The 23279-nt window shown below is 45.6% G+C and overlaps 1 protein-coding gene across 1 annotated transcript in view; it reads right to left on the bottom strand.

The window, feature by feature from the left end:
• Positions 1-23279, bottom strand: part of LOC115120925 (mitogen-activated protein kinase kinase kinase kinase 5-like) — a 153738-nt gene that overhangs the window by 59411 nt on the left and 71048 nt on the right. Inside the window, exons 11-14 of the mRNA XM_065025910.1 lie at positions 22494-22556; positions 22326-22407; positions 21249-21365; positions 16057-16135 (exon numbers count right to left, since the gene is read on the bottom strand). Of these exons, the coding sequence (XP_064881982.1) occupies positions 16057-16135; positions 21249-21365; positions 22326-22407; positions 22494-22556 (341 nt within the window). The remainder of the gene's footprint in view (positions 1-16056; positions 16136-21248; positions 21366-22325; positions 22408-22493; positions 22557-23279) is intronic.

The raw sequence follows: 23279 nt of genomic DNA, 5'->3' as shown, positions 1-23279 counted from the left end.
TAGGGATACAGTGCACTCCTCACTCTATAGCACATATGTCAGAGTCAAGGCCCGCGGGCCACATCCGGCCCGCAAGAAGGTTTTTTACGGCCCCTGGGATGATCTTGATTTATTATTAGAACCGGCCCGCAGCAAGCCGGCAGCCCGCAGATCTTTTACACGCACCAATACTACATTTCCCACAATGCAAAGGTGACGCACCGAGCAGTAGGCTGCTTCATTTCAATATTTATTGGCACAGCAGTCGTCAGCATCACAGTAAAATTAACTTTCAGATACCCATCAAAAATGGCAAAACGGAAGGTGGATACTGAGAACCGGGGGTTTCAAACAAGGTGGGAGTCGGAGTATATGTTCACGAAGGTAGCTGGAAAACCTGTGTGTCTTCTGTGTGGAGAAAGTGTGGCGGTACTGAAAGAGTATAATCTGAGACGACATTATGAAACGAAACACGCGGACAAAAACAAGAATATGGACATGGAACAAAGGCTACAAAAGGCAGAGGAATTAAAACGAGGCCTCAAATCTCGACAGGCTCTGTTCAAAAAGCCAAATCACAAGGCCAGGCTGCTGTCAAGGCCAGTTTTATTTTGGCAGAAGAGATCGCTAAATCAGCCCGGCCATTTACGGAGGGGGATTTCATCAAAAACTGCATGATTAAAGTTTGTGACGAAGTTTGCCCAGAAAAAAGGCAACTCTTTTTAAATGTGAGTCTGAGCAGAAACACCATTGCCGAGAGAGTAGACCAGTTGTCCATCAATCTAAAAGAGCAGCTTGTGAAAAAGGGAAAAGATTTTATTGCATATTCCTTGGCTGTGGATGAGAGCACCGACATTTCTGACATTGCCCAGTTGTCAATTTTCATCCGCGGAGTGGACTCCAACCTAAGCGTGACAGAGGAGTTTTTGGCTTTACGTCCTATGCATGGCACAACTACGGGGCATGATTTGTATGAAGAGGTGTCAAGATGTGTAAATGAGATGGAGCTGCCTTGGGAAAAACTCGTGGGTTTGACAACCGACGGAGCACCTGCGATGTGTGGACACAGGAGCGGACTGGTGGCGAAGATACGGGAAAAGATGCAAGAGGAAAACGCGACAGGTGAGCTGACAGCTTATCATTGTATCATACACCAGGAAGCGTTGTGCGGTAAAGCCTTGAAAATGGAGCATGTAATGAGCATCATCACGCGCACAGTTAACTTTATCAGAGCCAAAGGTTTGAATCACCGCCAGTTCAAGGCATTTCTGACGGAGTTAGAAACGGAGCATGGTGATTTGCCTTATCACACAGAGGTGCGATGGCTAAGCCAGGGAAAGGTGCTTCAAAGATGTTTCGAGCTTCGTGAGGAGATTTGTCTGTTCTTGGACAGCAAAGGGAAAGACACAACACAACTCCGAGACGAAATGTTTCTGTGTGAAATGGCTTTTCTGTGTGACATTACGAGTCATCTGAATGCAATAAACTTGCAGCTGCAGGGTCGGGATCGTGTCATCTCTGATATGTACAGTACAGTGAAGGCATTTAAAACCAAACTGACTCTGTGGGAGACGAGATGCGGAAAGAAAATTTGAGCCACTTTCCCAGCTGCCAGACCATGAAAGAGAAGCTCTCTACCAGTGCGTTCCCGAGCACACAGTTGGCTGATAAAATAGGTATGCTTGCCGCTGACTTTCGACGCCGATTTGCTGACTTTGAAGCACAAAAAGCAGGTTGGAACTGCTCGGTAACCCATTTGCTGTTGACGTGGAAAGCTCACCACCAAACCTCCAAATGGAGTTGATTGACCTCCAATGCAATGATGCACTGAGGGCAAAATATGCGGCAGTGGGTGCTGCGGAGTTCGCCCGTTCCTCCCGGCACAATGCCCCAGCTGCGCATCCAGGCTGCTCAAACGTTGTCTATGTTTGGCAGCACATACCTGTGTGAACAACTGTTTTCTTTGATGAACCTGAACAAAACATCACACTGAAGTCGACTTACTGCTGAACACCTCCACTCAATTCTGAGGATTTCTTCAGCTCAGAGCCTTACCCCGAACATTGATGAACTTGTGGAAAAGATGGGACACCACCAAGTATCACCCTCAACCTCAAACAAGTGAACATTACTGTGCAATCACATATTTAGAGTTTTTACTCAGTTCAAGTTTAAAAGTTAAAATTTAATATTTGTTTTCACTGCATGTTACTTCTCCTTAAACAAAGTGTTGTTTTTGATTAATAGATTTTTGCACTTTATTTTTTGTATTTCAATCCAATTATATTTTAAAAATATTTCAGTTGAGTGGATGATAGAAATTTGCTATTATTGTTTTTTCTTTGAAGTAAATTTAGCCCACTTTTGCTAAAATAGAAAATATAGTCTACTGATGGTGCCTTGAATACCGGTTTCTTTCATTTAATGTTCATGTTATGGGGATATTTATATAAAGGAAATTTGTCTTTTGTGTCTGTTGAAAATTAAAGATTACTGACAGAGCCATAAGAAAATATTGCTTTATTTATCTGATCATATTGTAATATATTTGTTAGGTTTTCAGTAGGTTCAATTAGGTTCACTAGACTATATGCGTCATTTAAAATTTTTTCAATGAACATTCGAACAGTCCGGCCCTCGTCTTGTAGCTGATTTTTTTATTTGGCCCTCCGTCCATTTGACTTTGACACCCCTGCTCTATAGGGACACAGTGCACTCCTCACTCTATAGGGACACAGTGCACTCCTCACTCTATAGGGACACAGTGCACTCCTCACTCTATAGGGACACAGTGCACTCCTCACTCTATAGGGACACAGTGCACTCCTCACTATATAGGGACACAGTGCACTCCTCACTATATAGGGACACAGTGCACTCCTCACTATATAGGGACACAGTGCACTCCTCACTATATAGGGACACAGTGCACTCCTCACTATATAGGGACACAGTGCACTCCTCACTATATAGGGACACAGTGCACTCCTCACTATATAGGGACACAGTGCACTCCTCACTATATAGGGACATAGTGCACTCCTCTCTATTAGGGAATAAGGTGCCATTTGGGATGCTGACGAGAACAAACCAGACACGACAGGATTCAAGATGTCCCAGGGCAACATGCTCCATGCCGTGACACTGTCAAGGGCGACAGAAACCTGCCACGAAGCTAATCATCTCTTTCGTTGCGTTGCTGATACACAGACAGACAGGAGTCTATTGAGCTACTGCGTAAACCAGTAAGGCAGGTTACATACGATGAAGACACCTGACAGAGAAAGAACCTGCTGTATTGTCTATGTGTTGAGTCTAAGCCATATCTAAAATGGTGTCCTGTTCCCTATCGAGTAGAAGGTGTTCACAGTTCACCAAACCCACGGTTCGGTACGTATTGTGGTTTTGGGTTACGGTTCAGGTACGGTTCAGGTACGGTTACGGTTCAGTTACGGTACGGTTACAGTTCAGTTACGGTACGGTTACAGTTCAGTTATGGTTCAGTTACGGTACGGTTACAGTTCAGTTATGGTACGGTTACAGTTCAGTTATGGTTCAGTTACGGTTACAGTTCAGTTACGGTACAGTTACGGTACGGTTACGGTTCAGTTACGGTACAGTTACGGTACGGTTACAGTTCAGTTATGGTACAGTTACGGTACGGTTACAGTTCGGTTATGGTACAGTTACGGTACGGTTACAGTTCAGTTATGGTACAGTTACGGTACGGTTACAGTTCAGTTATGGTACAGTTACGGTACGGTTACAGTTCAGTTACGGTACAGGTACGGTTCGGGTACGGTTCAGGTACGGTACAGGTACGGTTCGGGTACGGTTCGGGTACGGTTCGGGTACGGTTCGGGTACGGTTCGGGTACGGTTCGGGTACGGTACAGGTACGGTTCGGGTACGGTTCGGGTACGGGTACGGTTCGGGTACGGTTCGGGTACGGTCTCTTAAGTCGTTGAAGCATATCGTTCTCCTTTAACTTTTAATCTCCTAACTCGCTTTGCCACAAATACGGAAGCTCTATAACTGTTGTGCCGCTTTGATGACGACAACGACAAGCTACACGCCATTTCGTAGGCTTTTGTCGTTGAGCAGTTTGCGACATCCTGCTAACGTTTTATCCACAACTCTGTCAATCGTCGTTGTAAACCGAATGCGAAGCGAAAATGTTCCCGAACAGTAAAATGACGACGGAGGATCCTTCCATTCGGTTTCTCCTCTCCCCTCCTTCTTCTCTTCTCTCCCCTCCACTTCTCCTTTCCCATCCTCTCCCCTCCTTCTCCTTTCCCATCCTCTCCTCTCCCCTCCTTCTCCTTTCCCATCCTCTCCTTTCCCATCCTCTCCTCTCCCCTCCTTCTCCTCTCCCCTCCACTTCTCCTTTCCCATCCTCTCCTTTCCCATCCTCTCCTCTCCCCTCCTTCTCCCCTCCTTCTTCTCTCCCCTCCTTCTTCTCTCCCCTCCTTCTTCTCTCCCCTCCTTCTTCTCTCCCCTCCTTCTTCTCTCCCCTCCTTCTTCTCTCCCCTCCACTTCTCCTTTCCCATCCTCTCCCCTCCCTACCACTCGCCATCGTACAGAACTAGTTCCCGGGTTTGCGCCTCACGAAAAGACAGTTTGAAATGTGCCAGTTAAGATTTTAGAATTTCGAATACGTGTACCGTTACTGTATACCCCTATCATAGGAATCTGGTCAAAGGTAGAGCACTGTATTTTAGGGAATAGGTTACCATTTGAGAGACAGCCAAAGTATGACCGCTATGAGGAACTGTCGTCAATGTCTCTGAGCTTCTGATGCAAACTGGAATGAGTCAGGCCAACACACACACTTCAACCAGTAAAGTTTAAATTAAACCGCTCATCATTAGTCGCATGATGCAACTGATGCTGATGATTTGGAAAAAAGTAGCTTCGTTTTTTTTGTTGTTGCCGCAGGCTGTACACACTACTTCAGTCACTCATTCACTTGATAATGCCTCGAATGTGACAGCGGCATTCCCTTTGTGTGGCCGTAAAGCATTGCAAGGCTGCACGACGCAACTATTTGAAAGGAAAAATAAAGTGTCTTGAAAAAGGCATGAGCTCAGCCTTCGTTTTTATTTTTTGCGCAGGCTTTTTTCTTTCAAGTTATAATTAAACATTTCTCACGCACCTGAAACCAGTATCTTCAGATGAGCGATTACTTTTCCTATTTGAAACAGTGAAATTCAGAACCATATCAGTCCGAACACTCTACACCACTTCTACATGTTGCTGACAGGAACGGACATGAGACGGAGAAGTCCCACTACTATCTCAAACAGCGATATCACACTACACTAATATATCACAACACTATCACTCACTCTCTGACTGACCTGGGTCCCCCCTGTCCTCGGCCCTGTCCGTCTCCTCTGCAGCGTAGATAGGGTAGCTATGGAAACTAGCAGGATAGTTAGGGGGGCCAGGGCTCGAGCACGGCCTTTCTGGAGATGCATCATTCCCGTTTTCTGCTGCTTCATGGTGAGTAGAGGAAAGGTCAGATACAACCGTCAAAACAACATCGACAAGTTCGTCAACAACAACAGATGACAGGTCGACAACAACCACAGCCGTCAGACAACAACAGATGACAGGTCAACAACAACAGATGACAGGTCGACAACAACCACAGCCGTCAGACAACAACAGATGACAGGTCAACAACAACAGATGACAGGTCAACAACAACAGATGACAGGTCAACAACAACAGATGACAGGTCAACAACAACCACAGCCGTCAGACAACAACACAAAACAGCTCAAACAGGGACTGAACTGCACACACACACAAACAGACAGACCACAGCTAAAGTGAGTATTACTAGAATTGTGACGGTCACAAATGACGTCAGCCAGTGATTGTCAAGCAGATAACTGTCGGTCTCACGGTGATTGACCGTTAATTAACGTGAACACATTTATCATCTCCTGGCTTCCACACATATCCTACCAGCCACTGATGCAGACCTTTGGAACATCTACAGTTTAAACAGTCCAATGAATCCATGTAATATAGTCTACACCATCACAATAAATCCATGTAATATAGTCTACACCATCACAATGAATCCATGTAATATAGTCTACACCATCACAATGAATCCATGTAATATAGTCATCACAATAAATCCATGTAATATAGTCTACACCCATCACAATAAATCCATGTAATATAGTCTACCTACACCATCACAATAAATCCATGTAATATAGTCTACCTACACCATCACAATAAATCCATGTAATATAGTCTACCTACACCATCACAATAAATCCATGTAATATAGTCTACACACATCACAATGAATCCATGTAATATAGTCTACACCATCACAATGAATCCATGTAATATAGTCTACCTACACCATCACAATAAATCCATGTAATATAGTCTACACCATCACAATAAATCCATGTAATATAGTCTACACCATCACAATAAATCCATGTAATATAGTCTACACCATCACAATAAATCCATGTAATATAGTCTACCTACACCATCACAATAAATCCATGTAATATAGTCTACACCATCACAATAAATCCATGTAATATAGTCTACACCATCACAATGAATCCATGTAATATAGTCTACACCATCACAATAAATCCATGTAATATAGTCTACACACATCACAATAAATCCATGTAATATAGTCTACACCATCACAATAAATCCATGTAATATAGTCTACACCATCACAATGAATCCATGTAATATAGTCTACACCATCACAATAAATCCATGTAATATAGTCTACCTACACCATCACAATAAATCCATGTAATATAGTCTATCACAATGAATCCATGTAATATAGTCTACACCATCACAATAAATCCATGTAATATAGTCTACACCATCACAATAAATCCATGTAATATAGTCTACACCATCACAATAAATCCATGTAATATAGTCTACACCATCACAATAAATCCATGTAATATAGTCTACACCATCACACCATGTAATATAGTCACAATAAATCCATGTAATATAGTCTACACCATCACAATGAATCCATCACAATAAATCCATGTAATATAGTCTACACCATCACAATAAATCCATGTAATATAGTCTACACCATCACAATAAATCCATGTAATATAGTCTACACCATCACAATAAATCCATGTAATATAGTCTACACCATCACAATAAATCCATGTAATATAGTCTACACCATCACAATAAATCCATGTAATATAGTCTACACCATCACAATAAATCCATGTAATATAGTCTACACCATCACAATAAATCCATGTAATATAGTCTACACCATCACAATAAATCCATGTAATATAGTCTACACAATAAATCCATGTAATATAGTCTACCTACACCATCACAATGAATCCATGTAATATAGTCTACCTACACCATCACAATAAATCCATGTAATATAGTCTACCTACACCATCACAATAAATCCATGTAATATAGTCTAACCATCACAATAAATCCATGTAATATAGTCTACCTACACCATCACAATAAATCCATGTAATATAGTCTACACCATCACAATAAATCCATGTAATATAGTCTACACCATCACAATAAATCCATGTAATATAGTCATCACAATAAATCCATGTAATATAGTCTACCTACACCATCACAATAAATCCATGTAATATAGTCTACCTACACCATCACAATGAATCCATGTAATATAGTCTACACCATCACAATAAATCCATGTAATATAGTCTACACCATCACAATAAATCCATGTAATATAGTCTACCTACACCATCACAATAAATCCATGTAATATAGTCTACACCATCACAATGAATCCATGTAATATAGTCTACACCATCACAATAAATCCATGTAATATAGTCCATCACAATAAATCCATGTAATATAGTCTACCTACACCATCACAATAAATCCATGTAATATAGTCTACACCATCACAATAAATCCATGTAATATAGTCTACACCATCACAATAAATCCATGTAATATAGTCTACCTACCATCACAATAAATCCATGTAATATAGTCTACACCATCACAATAAATCCATGTAATATAGTCTACCTACACCATCACAATAAATCCATGTAATATAGTCTACACCATCACAATAAATCCATGTAATATAGTCTACACCATCACAATAAATCCATGTAATATAGTCTACACCATCACAATAAATCCATGTAATATAGTCTACACCATCACAATGAATCCATGTAATATAGTCTACACCATCACAATAAATCCATGTAATATAGTCTACACCATCACAATAAATCCATGTAATATAGTCTACACCATCACAATGAATCCATGTAATATAGTCTACACCATCACAATGAATCCATGTAATATAGTCTACACCATCACAATAAATCCATGTAATATAGTCTACACCATCACAATAAATCCATGTAATATAGTCTACCTACACCATCACAATAAAACCATGTAATATAGTCTACACCATCACAATAAATCCATGTAATATAGTCTACACCATCACAATAAATCCATGTAATATAGTCTACACCATCACAATAAATCCATGTAATATAGTCTACCTACACCATCACAATAAATCCATGTAATATAGTCTACACCATCACAATGAATCCATGTAATATAGTCTACCTACACCATCACAATAAATCCATGTAATATAGTCTACACCATCACAATAAATCCATGTAATATAGTCTACCTACACCATCACAATAAATCCATGTAATATAGTCTACCTACACCACCACAATAAATCCATGTAATATAGTCTACACCATCACAATAAATCCATGTAATATAGTCTACCTACACCATCACAATAAATCCATTATTTATTTTAGAAAGGTCAGTATGATTCGAAATAGTTGAAAGAAAAAAAAAAGCATTGTTTTTTTAAATACTGGGCATCATTCACAAGTGAAAATATACAATTCACGAGTGATGGACTAATATTGTCACTCATCAGACTATTCTTGATTTAATCTTGTCTTTACATATACTAAATAATATATGTGTGAAATTTGTTTTGATTTAGAAATGGACCATTATCATGCACCTGGCCAGAAACAGGGGCAGCGGGACCAGAAATAAATGTCATCTAGGCGATAAAAATAGCAAATGGAGGACGCTTTTCCCCGTGGTTTATTTTCATGCCAACCAGTTAAGACTATACACCTGTTGTAAATATAAGCAATGTGCTTAATATTAGGAAAGTTGAGAAATAAATATAGTAGGCCTAGCCTATAGAAAGCCGATCCTCCTCTTTTTAATAGAGGCCATCACTCTGTGTTCTCGTACGATTGCATATCATATAGTAATGTTGCGCAACATGAGCTCTCAAAGTGTTTGATGTTCCATTACATTTACATTGATGTCAGAGTGATTAGAGGGACAATAGAGTGCTGAGCAGTTAGCAAGTTTGGTAGGCTACTAATGACCATCAGCAGCATCAGAGCTTGGAGAAGCCTAATTACCGTGACTAAACGGTAACGTGGAATTTGACTGGTGTCATGACTCATGACTGCCTGGTGTGGAGGTAATACGATCACTGCAACAGCCCTAAGTGATACTACAACCCATTAAAAAAATATATATATACACACTATTACATGTCAAGTGAGGGGGGGGGGGAATAGGGCTGGGTGGAATACCATATTTTACTATACACCGGTATCGATGCACGGATCGATTTTGGGTTTTTACCTTTACCTTTTATAACGGTATTTGGATGTTTTGGTTTGTTGTTCAGTACATATCGTATGGTGAGGTCCCTGACTATTCAATACATATCGTATGGTGAGGTCCCTTGACTATTCAATACATATCGTATCGTGAGGTCCCTGACTATTCAATACATATCGTGAGGTCCCTGGCTATTCAATACATATCGTATCGTGAGGTCCCTGGCTATTCAATACATATCGTATCGTGAGGTTCCTGGCTATTCAATACATATCGTGAGGTCCCTGACTATTCAATAGATATCGTGAGGTTCCTGGCTATTCAATACATATCGTGAGGTCCCTGGCTATTCAATACATATCGTATCGTGAGGTTCCTGGCTATTCAATACATATCGTATCGTGAGGTCCCTGACTATTCAATACATATCGTATCGTGAGGTCCCTGACTATTCAATACATATCGTATCGTGAGGTCCCTGACTATTCAATACATATCGTATCGTGAGGTCCCCTGACTATTCAATACATATCGTGAGGTCCCTGGCTATTCAATACATATCGTGAGGTCCCTGGCTATTCAATACATATCGTATCGTGAGGTTCCTGGCTATTCAATACATATCGTGAGGTCCCTGACTATTCAATACATATCGTGAGGTCCCTGACTATTCAATAGATATCGTGAGGTTCCTGGCTATTCAATACATATCGTGAGGTCCCTGGCTATTCAATACATATCGTATCGTGAGGTCCCTGGTTATTCAATACATATCGTATCGTGAGGTCCCTGACTATACAATACATATCGTATCGTGAGGTCCCTGGCTATTCAATACATATCGTATCGTGAGGTCCCTGACTATTCAATACATATTGTGAGGACCCCTGACTATTCAATACATATCGTGAGGTCCCTGACTATTCAATACATATCGTATCGTGAGGTCCCTGGCTATTCAATACATATGAGGTCCCTGGCTATTCAATACATATCGTGAGGTCCCTGACTATTCAATACATATCGTGAGGTCCCTGGCTATTCAATACATATCGTATGGTGAGGTCCCTGACTATTCAATACATATCGTATGGTGAGGTCCCTGGCTATTCAATACATATCGTGAGGTCCCTGGCTATTCAATACATATCGTGAGGTCCCTGGCTATTCAATACATATCGTGAGGTCCCTGGCTATTCAATACATATCGTATCGTGAGGTTCCTGGCTATTCAATACATATCGTGAGGTCCCTGACTATTCAATAGATATCGTGAGGTTCCTGGCTATTCAATACATATCGTGAGGTCCCTGGCTATTCAATACATATCGTATCGTGAGGTTCCTGGCTATTCAATACATATCGTATCGTGAGGTCCCTGACTATTCAATACATATCGTATCGTGAGGTCCCTGACTATTCAATACATATCGTATCGTGAGGTCCCTGACTATTCAATACATTTCGTATCGTGAGGTCCCTGACTATTCAATACATATCGTGAGGTCCCTGACTATTCAATACATATCGTATCGTGAGGTCCCTGGCTATTCAATACATATCGTATGGTGAGGTTCCTGGCTATTCAATACATATCGTATGGTGAGGTCCCCTGGCTATTCAATACATATCGTGAGGTCCCTGACTATTCAATACATATCGTGAGGTCCCTGACTATTCAATACATATCGTGAGGTCCCTGACTATTCAATACATATCGTGAGGTCCCTGGCTATTCAATACATATCGTATGGTGAGGTCCCCTGACTATTCAATACATATCGTATGGTGAGGTCCCCTGACTATTCAATACATATCGTATGGTGAGGTCCCCTGACTATTCAATACATATCGTATCGTGAGGTTCCTGACTATTCAATACATATCGTGAGGTCCCTGACTATTCAATACATATCGTGAGGTGAGGTCCCCTGACTATTCAATACATATCGTATGGTGAGGTCCCTGACTATTCAATACATATCGTATCGTGAGGTCCCTGGCTATTCAATACATATCGTGAGGTCCCTGACTATTCAATACATATCGTGAGGTCCCTGGCTATTCAATACATATCGTATCGTGAGGTCCCTGACTATTCAATACATATCGTGAGGTCCCTGACTATTCAATACATATCGTATGGTGAGGTCCCTGGCTATTCAATACATATCGTATGGTGAGGTCCCTGGCTATTCAATACATATCGTATCGTGAGGTCCCTGACTATTCAATACATATCGTGAGGTCCCCTGACTATTCAATACATATCGTATCGTGAGGTCCCCTGACTATTCAATACATATCGTATCGTGAGGTCCCTGGCTATTCAATACATATCGTATGGTGAGGTCCCTGACTATTCAATACATATCGTATCGTGAGGTCCCCTGACTATTCAATACATATCGTATCGTGAGGTCCCTGACTATTCAATACATATCGTGAGGTCCCTGGCTATTCAATACATATCGTATCGTGAGGTCCCCTGACTATTCAATACATATCGTATCGTGAGGTCCCTGACTATTCAATACATATCGTATCGTGAGGTCCCTGACTATTCAATACATATCGTGAGGTCCCTGACTATTCAATACATATCGTGAGGTCCCTGGCTATTCAATACATATCGTATCGTGAGGTCCCTGACTATTCAATACATATCGTATCGTGAGGTCCCCTGACTATTCAATACATATCGTATCGTGAGGTCCCTGACTATTCAATACATATCGTATGGTGAGGTCCCTGACTATTCAATACATATCGTGAGGTCCCCTGACTATTCAATACATATCGTGAGGTCCCTGACTATTCAATACATATCGTATGGTGAGGTCCCTGACTATTCAATACATATCGTGAGGTCCCCTGGCTATTCAATACATATCGTGAGGTCCCTGACTATTCAATACATATCGTGAGGTCCCCTGACTATTCAATACATATCGTGAGGTCCCTGACTATTCAATACATATCGTATCGTGAGGTCCCTGGCTATTCAATACATATCGTATGGTGAGGTCCCTGGCTATTCCCAGCGCTTTATATGACATTAAAACTATATGCAGAAAAACACCCAACCAACTTGTTGTTTTTGGCAGTAAAACACACCTTACCTTATGTGTTACTAATAAATACACTCTGGCATTACCTATTGCTTACATTGCTTACATTACCTACACAACCTATTGCTTACATTACCTACACGACCTACATAATCTACTGCTTACATGACCTACACGACCTACATAATCTACTGCTTACATGACCTACACGACCTACATAATCTACTGCTTACACGACCTACATAATCTACTGCTTACATGACCTACACGACCTACATAATCTACTGCTTACATGACCTACATAATCTACTGCTTACACGACCTACATAATCTACTGCTTACATGACCTACACGACCTACATGATCTACTGCTTACACGACCTACATAATCTACTGCTTACATTACCTACACGACCTACATAATCTACTGCTTACATGACCTACACGACCTACACAATCTACTGCTTACATGACCTACACGACCTACATAATCTACTGCTTACATGACCTACACAATCTACTGCTTACATGACCTACATAATCTACTGCTTACATGACCTACACAATCTACTGCTTACATGACCTACACGACCTACATAACCTATTGCTTACATTACCTACACAATCTATTGCTTCTATTTATACCCCTTTGTTGCTCTTTAAACCTGGGGTCAAATACCATTTGACTGTAGCTGTGCTTAACTGAGCTTGTCTGGTGCCAGTTGTGGCAAAATTAACCAGTGCAATTAGCCCCCAAAAAGTGAACCCCCACCCACCCCCCGCCAATCTGACACTCCAGGCAAAAGCTTGACAGTATTTGAAAGATCTCCAAATACTAGTTGAACTCAGGCAGGTCTGCTCCTCTCACTGGATCCTGCCTCTGAACCAGCCCTGCAGGAGACACTGACCTGCTATTTGGAGCACACAACCTATGCCAGCCACACTGACAGACAGACCAGCCAATGGGAGGGCAGAGCCAAAGCTTTGACTAATCCCACTGGTTGGCTAGGGACAAGGGGGGGGTCAGATGTTCGTGGAAGGTGTCTAGCTACTGTGGGAGAGGGGAAAGAAGAAAGGAGGGGAGAGGAGAGGAGCTTCTATACCTGCATTAGTTGCTGTTTGGGGTTTCAGGCTGGGTTTCTGTACAGCACTTTGACGTCAGCTGATGTAGGAAGGGCTTTATAAATCAATTTGATTGATTGATTGAGAGAAGGAGGGGAGGGGAGAGGACGGGAGAGGAGAAGGAGGGGAGAGGACGGGAGAGAAGACGGAGGGGAGGGGAGAGGACGGGAGAGGAGAAGGAGGGGAGAGGAGAAGGAGAGGACGGGAGAGAAGGAGGGGAGAGGAGAAGGAGGGGAGAGGACGGGAGAGGAGAAGGAGGGAGAGGAGAAGGAGGGGAGAGGACGGGAGAGGAGAAGGAGGGGAGAGGAGAAGGAGGGGAGAGGACGGGAGAGGAGAAGGAGGGGAGAGGAGAAGGAGAAGGAGAAGGAGGGGAGAGAGAGGAGGGAAAAGGAGAAGGAGGGGAGAGGACGGAAAGGAGAAGGGGGGAGAGGATGGAAGAGGAGAAGGGGGAGAGGACGGGAAAGGAGAAGGAGGGGAGAGGATGGGAGAGGAGAAGGAGGGAGGATGGGAGAGGAGAAGGAGGGGAGAGGAGAAGGAGGGGAGAGGAGGGAGGGGAGAGGACGGGAAAGGAGAAAGAGGGGAGAGGAGAGGAGAGGATGGGAGAGGAGAAGGAGGGGAGAGGAGAGGATGGGAGAAGGAGAGGATGGGAGAAGGAGAAGGAGGGGAGAGGAGAAGGAGAAGGAGGGGAGAGGAGAAGGAGAAGGAGGGGAGAGGAGAAGGAGGGGAGAGGAGAAGGAGAGGACGGGAGAGAAGGAGGGGAGGGGAGAGGACGGGAAAGGAGAAGTGGAGGGGAGAGGAGAAGGAGAGGACGGGAGAGAAGGAGGGGAGAGGAGAGGATGGGAAAGGAGAAGGAGGGGAGAGGAGAAGGAGAGGAGAGGATGGGAAAGGAGAAGTGGAGGGGAGAGGAGAAGGAGGGGAAAGGAGAAGTGGAGGGGAGAGGAGAAGGAGGGGAGAGGAGAGGATGGGAGAGGAGAAGAAGGAGGGGAGAGAAGAAGGAGGGGAGAGGAGAAGGATGGGAAAGGAGAAGGATGGGAAAGGAGAAGTGAAGGGGGAGAAGAAGGAGGGGAGAGGAGAGGATGGGATGGGGGGAGAAGAAGGAGGGGAGAGGAGAGGATGGGAAAGGAGAAGGAGGGGAGAGGAGAAGGAGGGGAAAGGAGAAGGAGGGGAAAGGAAAGGAGAAGGAGGGGAGAGGAGAGGATGGGAAAGGAGAAGTGAAGGGGAGAGAGGGAAAGATGGGAGAGGAGAAGAAGGAGGGGAGAGAAGAAGGAGGGGAGAGAAGAAGGAGGGGAAAGGGAAAGAGAAGTGAAGGGGGAGAAGAAGGAGGGGAGAGGAGAGGATGGGAGAGGAGAAGTGGAGGGGGAGAAGAAGGAGGGGAGAGGAGAGGATGGGAAAGGAGAAGGAGAGGAGAGGAGAGGATGGGAGAGGAGAAGGAGGGGAGAGGAGAGGATGGGAAAGGAGAAGTGGAGGGGAGAGAAGAAGGAGGGGAGAGGAGAGGATGGGAAAGGAGAAGTGAAGGGGGAGAGGAGAAGATGGGAGAGGAGAAGGAGGGGAGAGGATGGGAAAGGAGAAGTGGAGGGAGAGGAGAAGGAGGGGAAAGGAGAAGTGGAGGGAGAGGAGAGGACGGGAGAGGAGAAGTGGAGGAGAGGAGAGGACGGGAGAGGAGAAGTGGAGGAGAGGAGAGGACGGGAGAGGAGAAGTGGAGGAGAGGACGGGAGAGGAGAAGTGGAGGAGAGGAGAGGACGGGAGAGGAGAAGTGGAGGAGAGGAGAGGACGGGAGAGGAGAAGTGGAGGAGAGGAGAAGTGGAGGAGAGGAGAGGACGGGAGAGGAGAAGTGGAGGAGAGGAGAGGACGGGAGAGGAGAAGTGGAGGAGAGGAGAGGACGGGAGAGGAGAAGTGGAGGAGAGGAGAGGACGGGAGAGGAGAAGTGGAGGAGAGGAGAGGACGGGAGAGGAGAAGTGGAGGAGAGGAGAGGACGGGAGAGGAGAAGTGGAGGAGAGGAGAGGACAGGAGAGGAGAAGTGGAGGAGAGGAGAAGTGGAGGAGAGGAGAGGACGGGAGAGGAGAAGTGGAGGAGAGGAGAGGACGGGAGAGGAGAAGTGGAGGAGAGGAGAGGACAGGAGAGGAGAAGGAGGCGAGAGGAGAAGGAGAGGAGAGCTGCTGTTCACTTACAGTTGATCTCTGAGCGAGTTCTCTCTGCTCTGGAGTGTTTGTTGGTTGAACGAATGATATGTCTCACTGCTGAAAGAGGCTGGAAGGAGGGAGAGGGGGAAGGAAAGACGGGGAGGGGGAGAGAGGGGAGACGGAGAGAAAGAGAGGAGACATAAGGAGGTAGCAGAAGAGAGAGACAGGGTGAGGGAGGGGGAGCAGAAGAGAGAGACAGGGTGAAGGAGGGGTAGCAGAAGAGAGAGAGACAGGGTGAAGGAGGGGGAGCAGAAGAGAGAGAGACAGGGTGAAGGAGGGGGAGCAGAAGAGAGAGAGACAGGGTGAAGGAGGGGGAGCAGAAGAGAGAGAGACAGGGTGAAGGAGGGGAGCAGAAGAGAGAGAGACAGGGTGAAGGAGGGGGAGCAGAAGAGAGAGAGACAGGGTGAAGGAGGGGGAGCAGAAGAGAGAGAGACAGGGTGAAGGAGGGGGAGCAGAAGAGAGAGAGACAGGGTGAAGGAGGGGGGGAGCAGAAGAGAGAGAGACAGGGTGAAGGAGGGGGAGCAGAAGAGAGAGACAGGGTGAAGGAGGGGGAGCAGAAGAGAGAGAGACAGGGTGAAGGAGGGGGAGCAGAAGAGAGAGAGACAGGGTGAAGGAGGGGGAGCAGAAGAGAGAGAGACAGGGTGAAGGAGGGGGAGCAGAAGAGAGAGAGACAGGGTGAAGGAGGGGAGCAGAAGAGAGAGAGACAGGGTGAAGGAGGGGAGCAGAAGAGAGAGAGACAGGGTGAAGGAGGGGGAGCAGAAGAGAGAGAGACAGGGTGAAGGAGGGGGAGCAGAAGAGAGAGAGACAGGGTGAAGGAGGGGGAGCAGAAGAGAGAGAGACAGGGTGAAGGAGGGGGAGCAGAAGAGAGAGAGACAGGGTGAAGGAGGGGGAGCAGAAGAGAGACAACAATATTAGATAAGCTTCACAATAAAGGAATATAAACACATAACATGACACTACACAAGAGTAAACCATGTCATAACGCTGTTATCACATTATGTGCAGTTGCAAACCGTAGTCTGGCTTTTTTATGGCGGTTTTGGAGCAGTGGCTTCTTCCTTGCTGAGTGGCCTTTCAGGTTATGTCGATATAAGACTTGTTTTATTGTGGATATAGATACTTTTGTACCCGTTTCCTCCAGCATCTTCACAAGGTCCTTTGTTGTTGTTCTGGGATTGATTTGCACTTTTCGCACCAAAGTACTTTCATCTCTAGGAGACAGAATGTGTCTCCTTCCTGAGCAGTATGATGGCTGCATGGTCCCATGGTGTTTATACTTGCGTACTATTGTTTGTACAGATGAATTTGGTACCGTCAGGCGTTTGGAAATTGCTCCCAAGGATGAACCAGACTTGTGGAGGTCTACCATTTTTTTTCTGAGGTCTTGGCTGATTTCTTTTGATTTTCCCATGATGTCAAGCAAAGAGGCACTGAGGTTGAAGGTAGGCCTTGAAATACATCCACAGGTACACCTCCAATTGACTCAAATGATGTCAATTAGCCTATCAGAAGCTTCTAAAGCCATGACATAATTTTCTGGAATTTTCCAAGCTGTTTAAAGGCACAGTCAACTAGTGTATGTAAACTTCTGACCCACTGGAATTGTGACACAGTGAATTATAAGTGAAACAATCTGTCTGTAAACAATTGTTGGAAGTTGAAGGAAAGGCGAATCACTGATGCATTTTGTTCATGTCTTATGATAATCTTGGGACACATTTTTGAATTTTCTAATAAAAATGCAATAAATGTAGTTGATGAGGTAATTAGGTAAATAGACTGGGCTGTGGTTAGTTTTAGTCCCAGACAGACAGGGCTGGGGTTAGTTTTAGTCCCAGACAGACAGGACTGGGGTTAGTTTTAGCCCCAGACAGACAGACAGGACTGGGGTTAGTTTTAGCCCCAGACAGACAGACAGGGCTGGGGTTAGTTTTAGTCCCAGACAGACAGACAGGCCTGTGGTTAGTTTTAGTCCCAGACAGACAGATAGGGCTGTGGTTAGTTTTAGTCCCAGACAGACAGACAGGCCTGTGGTTAGTTTTAGTCCCAGACAGACAGACAGACAGACAGGGCTGTGGTTAGTTTTAGTCCCAGACAGACAGACAGGGCTGTGGTTAGTTTTAGTCCCAGACAGACAGACAGGGCTGGGGTTGGTTTTAGTCCCAGACAGACAGGGCTGTGGTTAGTTTTAGTCCCAGACAGACAGGGCTGTGGTTAGTTTTAGTCCCAGACAGACAGGGCTGTGGTTAGTTTTAGTCCCAGACAGACAGGGCTGTGGTTAGTTTTAGTCCCAGACAGACAGACAGACAGACAGACAGACAGGGCTGATGGTTGGTTTTAGTCCCAGACAGACAGACAGACAGACAGGGCTGTGGTTAGTTTTAGTCCCAGACAGACAGACAGACAGACAGGGCTGTGGTTAGTTTTAGTCCCAGACAGACAGACAGACAGGGCTGGGGTTAGTTTTAGTCCCAGACAGACAGACAGGGCTGGGGTTAGTTTTAGTCCCAGACAGACAGACAGACAGGGCTGGGGGGCTGGGGTTAGTTTTAGTCCCAGACAGACAGACAGGGCTGGGGTTAGTTTTAGTCCCAGACAGACAGACAGGACAGACAGACAGGGGTTATTTCTAGTCCCAGACAGACAGACAGGGCTGGGGTTGGTTTTAGTCCCAGACAGACAGGGCTGTGGTTAGTTTTAGTCCCAGACAGACAGACAGGGTGGTTAGTTTTAGTCCCAGACAGACAGACAGGCTGTGGTTAGTTTTAGTCCCAGACAGACAGACAGACAGACAGACAGACAGACAGGCAGGGCTGTTAGTTCTAGTCCCAGACAGACAGACAGGGCTGTGGTTAGTTTTACAGACAGGGCTGGGGTTGGTTTTAGTCCCAGACAGACAGACAGCAGGGCTGTGGTTAGTTTTAGTCCCAGACAGACAGACAGGGCTGTGGTTGGTTTTAGTCCCAGACAGAGAGGGCTGTGGTTAGTTTTAGTCCCAGACAGACAGACAGACAGACAGGGCTGTGGTTAGTTTTAGTCCCAGACAGACAGACAGGGCTGTGGTTAGTTTTAGTCCCAGACAGACAGACAGGGCTGGGGTTAGTTTTAGTCCCAGACAGACAGACAGACAGGGCTGGGGTTAGTTTTAGTCCCAGACAGACAGACAGACAGGGCTGGGGTTAGTTTTAGTCCCAGACAGACAGACAGGGCTGTGGTTAGTTTTAGTCCCAGACAGACAGACAGACAGGGCTGGGGTTAGTTTTAGTCCCAGACAGACAGACAGGGCTGTGGTTAGTTTTAGTCCCAGACAGACAGACAGACAGGGCTGTGGTTAGTTTTAGTCCCAGACAGACAGACAGGGCTGGGGTTAGTTTTAGTCCCAGACAGACAGACAGACAGACAGGGCTGTGGTTAGTTTTAGTCCCAGTTTTAGTCCCCCAGACAGACAGACAGACAGGGCTGTGGTTAGTTTTAGTCCCAGACAGACATACAGACAGGGGCAGACCCAGACAGACAGGGCTGTGGTTAGTTTTAGTCCCAGACAGACAGACAGACAGGGCTGGGGTTAGTTTTAGTCCCAGACAGACAGACAGGGCTGGGGTTAGTTTTAGTCACAGACAGACAGACAGGGCTGGGGTTATTTCTAGTCCCAGACAGACACAGACAGACAGACAGGGCTGTGGTTAGTTTTAGTCCCAGACAGACAGACAGGGCTGTGGTTAGTTTTAGTCCCAGACAGACAGACAGACAGGGCTGGGGTTAGTTCTAGTCCCAGACAGACAGACAGACAGACAGACAGGGCTGGGGTTGGTTTTAGTCCCAGACAGACAGACAGGGCTGTGGTTAGTTTTAGTCCCAGACAGACAGACAGGGCTGTGGTTGGTTTTAGTCCCAGACAGAGAGGGCTGTGGTTAGTTTTAGTCCCAGACAGACAGACAGACAGACAGGGCTGTGGTTAGTTTTAGTCCCAGACAGACAGACAGGGCTGTGGTTAGTTTTAGTCCCAGACAGACAGACAGGGCTGGGGTTAGTTTTAGTCCCAGACAGACAGACAGACAGACAGGGCTGGGGTTAGTTTTAGTCCCAGACAGACAGACAGACAGGGCTGGGGTTAGTTTTAGTCCCAGACAGACAGACAGGGCTGTGGTTAGTTTTAGTCCCAGACAGACAGACAGGGCTGTGGTTAGTTTTAGTCCCAGACAGACAGACAGACAGGGCTGGGGTTAGTTTTAGTCCCAGACAGACAGACAGACAGGGCTGTGGTTAGTTTTAGTCCCAGACAGACAGACAGGGCTGGGGTTAGTTTTAGTCCCAGACAGACAGACAGGGCTGGGGTTAGTTTTAGTCCCAGACAGACACAGACAGGGCTGTGGTTAGTTTTAGTCCCAGACAGACAGACAGGGCTGTGGTTAGTTTTAGTCCCAGACAGACAGACAGACAGACAGACAGACAGACAGACAGGGCTGGGGTTAGTTCTAGTCCCAGACAGACAGACAGACAGACAGACAGGGCTGGGGTTGGTTTTAGTCCCAGACAGACAGACAGGGCTGTGGTTAGTTTTAGTCCCAGACAGACAGACAGGGCTGTGGTTGGTTTTAGTCCCAGACAGAGAGGGCTGTGGTTAGTTTTAGTCCCAGACAGACAGACAGACAGACAGGGCTGTGGTTAGTTTTAGTCCCAGACAGACAGACAGGGCTGTGGTTAGTTTTAGTCCCAGACAGACAGACAGGGCTGGGGTTAGTTTTAGTCCCAGACAGACAGACAGACAGGGCTGGGGTTAGTTTTAGTCCCAGACAGACAGACAGACAGGGCTGGGGTTAGTTTTAGTCCCAGACAGACAGACAGGGCTGTGGTTAGTTTTAGTCCCAGACAGACAGACAGGGCTGTGGTTAGTTTTAGTCCCAGACAGACAGACAGGGCTGTGGTTAGTTTTAGTCCCAGACAGACAGACAGACAGGGCTGGGGTTAGTTTTAGTCCCAGACAGACAGACAGGGCTGGGGTTAGTTTTAGTCCCAGACAGACAGACAGGGCTGTGGTTAGTTTTAGTCCCAGACAGACAGACAGGGCTGTGGTTAGTTTTAGTCCCAGACAGACATACAGACAGACAGACAGACAGGGCTGTGGTTAGTTCTAGTCCCAGCAGACAGACAGACAGACAGGGCTGGGGTTAGTTATTTACCTCCAGGTCATCGTCGTCCACCTCAGAGAAGTGTTGGTGGTTGTCTGGGTTGTTCATCTTGTCCAGCAGCTCCACAGCTACTCTCCTGGTCAGCCCCGTCTGATCTATAAACAAATGCTGCAACACAGACAGACACAGAGTGAGAGACACAGACGGACAGATGGAAAAAGAGAGACAGAGACGAGCGACAAACCATCACAGACAGACAGAGAGAGGGAGCCAGACAGACGGATGGAGACAGACAGACAGACAGACAGACAGACAGGGGGAGGGAGGGAGCCAGACAAACAGACAGAGAGAGGGAGCCAGACAGACGGATGGAGACAGACAGACAGACAGACAGACAGACAGACAGACAGACAGACAGGGGAGGGAGGGAGCCAGACAAACAGACAGAGAGAGGGAGCCAGACAGACAGGAAGTGAGCCAGACAGAGACAGACAGACAGGAAGTGAGCCAGACAGAGTCAGAGACAGCCAGACAGCCAGCCAGACAGACAGAGGGAGCCAGACAGACTTTATTGTTGATTTAGCGACACATCAAGAACACAAGATGGCCACTAACGCTCCTAATACCAAGCTTTAAAAGTAACAACTATTAACTAGGACCTCTGACATATTTCACCACTGAGATGAAGACTGGTTCACCATCATTAAGACCTGGTACATCTCAGAGGATGAATCTAATTAACAACTATAGATGAATCAGACTCTCTCTAAGTGCTGGTAAACCCTATTCCTAAAGCACTTTCAAAATGGAGATGGCTTTTTAGCCCAGAGCCCGTTTTCATCTGGGTATGGAAACGGCCTTAAGAGTTATACTGAATGGTTTCGTGCCCCAGGTATTTATTTATTTATTTAACTAGGCAAGAACAATTAAGAACAAATTCTTATTTACAATGCCGGCCTACCGAAAGGCCTCGAGTGGGGACGAGGGCCTGGGATTAAAATAAATAAATACAATACAATATAAATATAGGACAAAACACACATCACAACAAGAGAGACAGCATAAAGAGAGACCTACTAAGACAACAACATATCAGTTAATGTTTTCACGAGGACGTGTCAGTTTTACCGTTAAGAGCTTCTCAGCTGTCGGTCTCTTCTTCGGGTTCTTGGTCAGCGAGACTTTAACAAAGTTATGGAAGGCTGTGGTCCTGCAGGAGGAGGGAGCCTACTCTTACTGACTGTAGTAGTGTAACAGAACTGCCCCAGGTCACATAACAGGGGTACTTGTACTTACCACTTAGTTTTGTGTTTTAGCTTGGGAGGCTGAAAGCTGCTCTTTGACATGAGAAACAAAGCCCTGGAATACAACACATCAATTGAGATTAGATCATAGATTATAAAACTATATTCTCTTATTTTACCATCGGTGGTGAGGGACTTTCATCTACACTGTAGTGGGGGGAGTTTCACAAAACCTTCCTAGCACTACGATCATATTAAGTCTGTTACGTAGGCATTAGGCAACGACTGACAGTGATCTTAGTGCAGAGAGAGAGAGAGGAGAGAGACGGAAGGGAGGAGAGGGACGGAAGAGAGGAGAGGGACGGAAGAGAGGAGAGGGACGGAAGAGAGGAGAAGGACGGAAGAGAGGAGAGAGACGGAAGAGAGGAGAGGGACGGAAGAGAGGAGAGGGACGGAAGAGAGGAGAGGGACGGAAGAGAGGAGAGGGACGGAAGAGAGGAGAGAGACGGAAGAGAGGAGAGAGACTGAAGAGAGGAGAGAGACGGAAGAGAGGAGAGGGACGGAAGAGAGGAGAGGGACGGAAGAGAGGAGAGGGACGGAAGAGAGGAGAGAGACGGAAGAGAGGAGAGAGACGGAAGAGAGGAGAGGGACGGAAGAGAGGAGAGAGACGGAAGAGAGGAGAGGGACGGAAGAGAGGAGAGGGACGGAAGAGAGGAGAGGGACGGAAGAGAGGAGAGGGACGGAAGAGAGGAGAGGGACGGAAGAGAGGAGAGGGACGGAAGAGAGGAGAGAGATGCAAGAGAGTAGAGAGATGCAAGAGAGTAGAGAGATGAGAGAG

This window comes from Oncorhynchus nerka, linkage group LG12, assembly GCF_034236695.1.
Source record: "Oncorhynchus nerka isolate Pitt River linkage group LG12, Oner_Uvic_2.0, whole genome shotgun sequence".
NCBI lineage: Eukaryota > Metazoa > Chordata > Actinopteri > Salmoniformes > Salmonidae > Oncorhynchus > Oncorhynchus nerka.
This window is presented reverse-complemented; position numbering and strand designations above follow the sequence as displayed.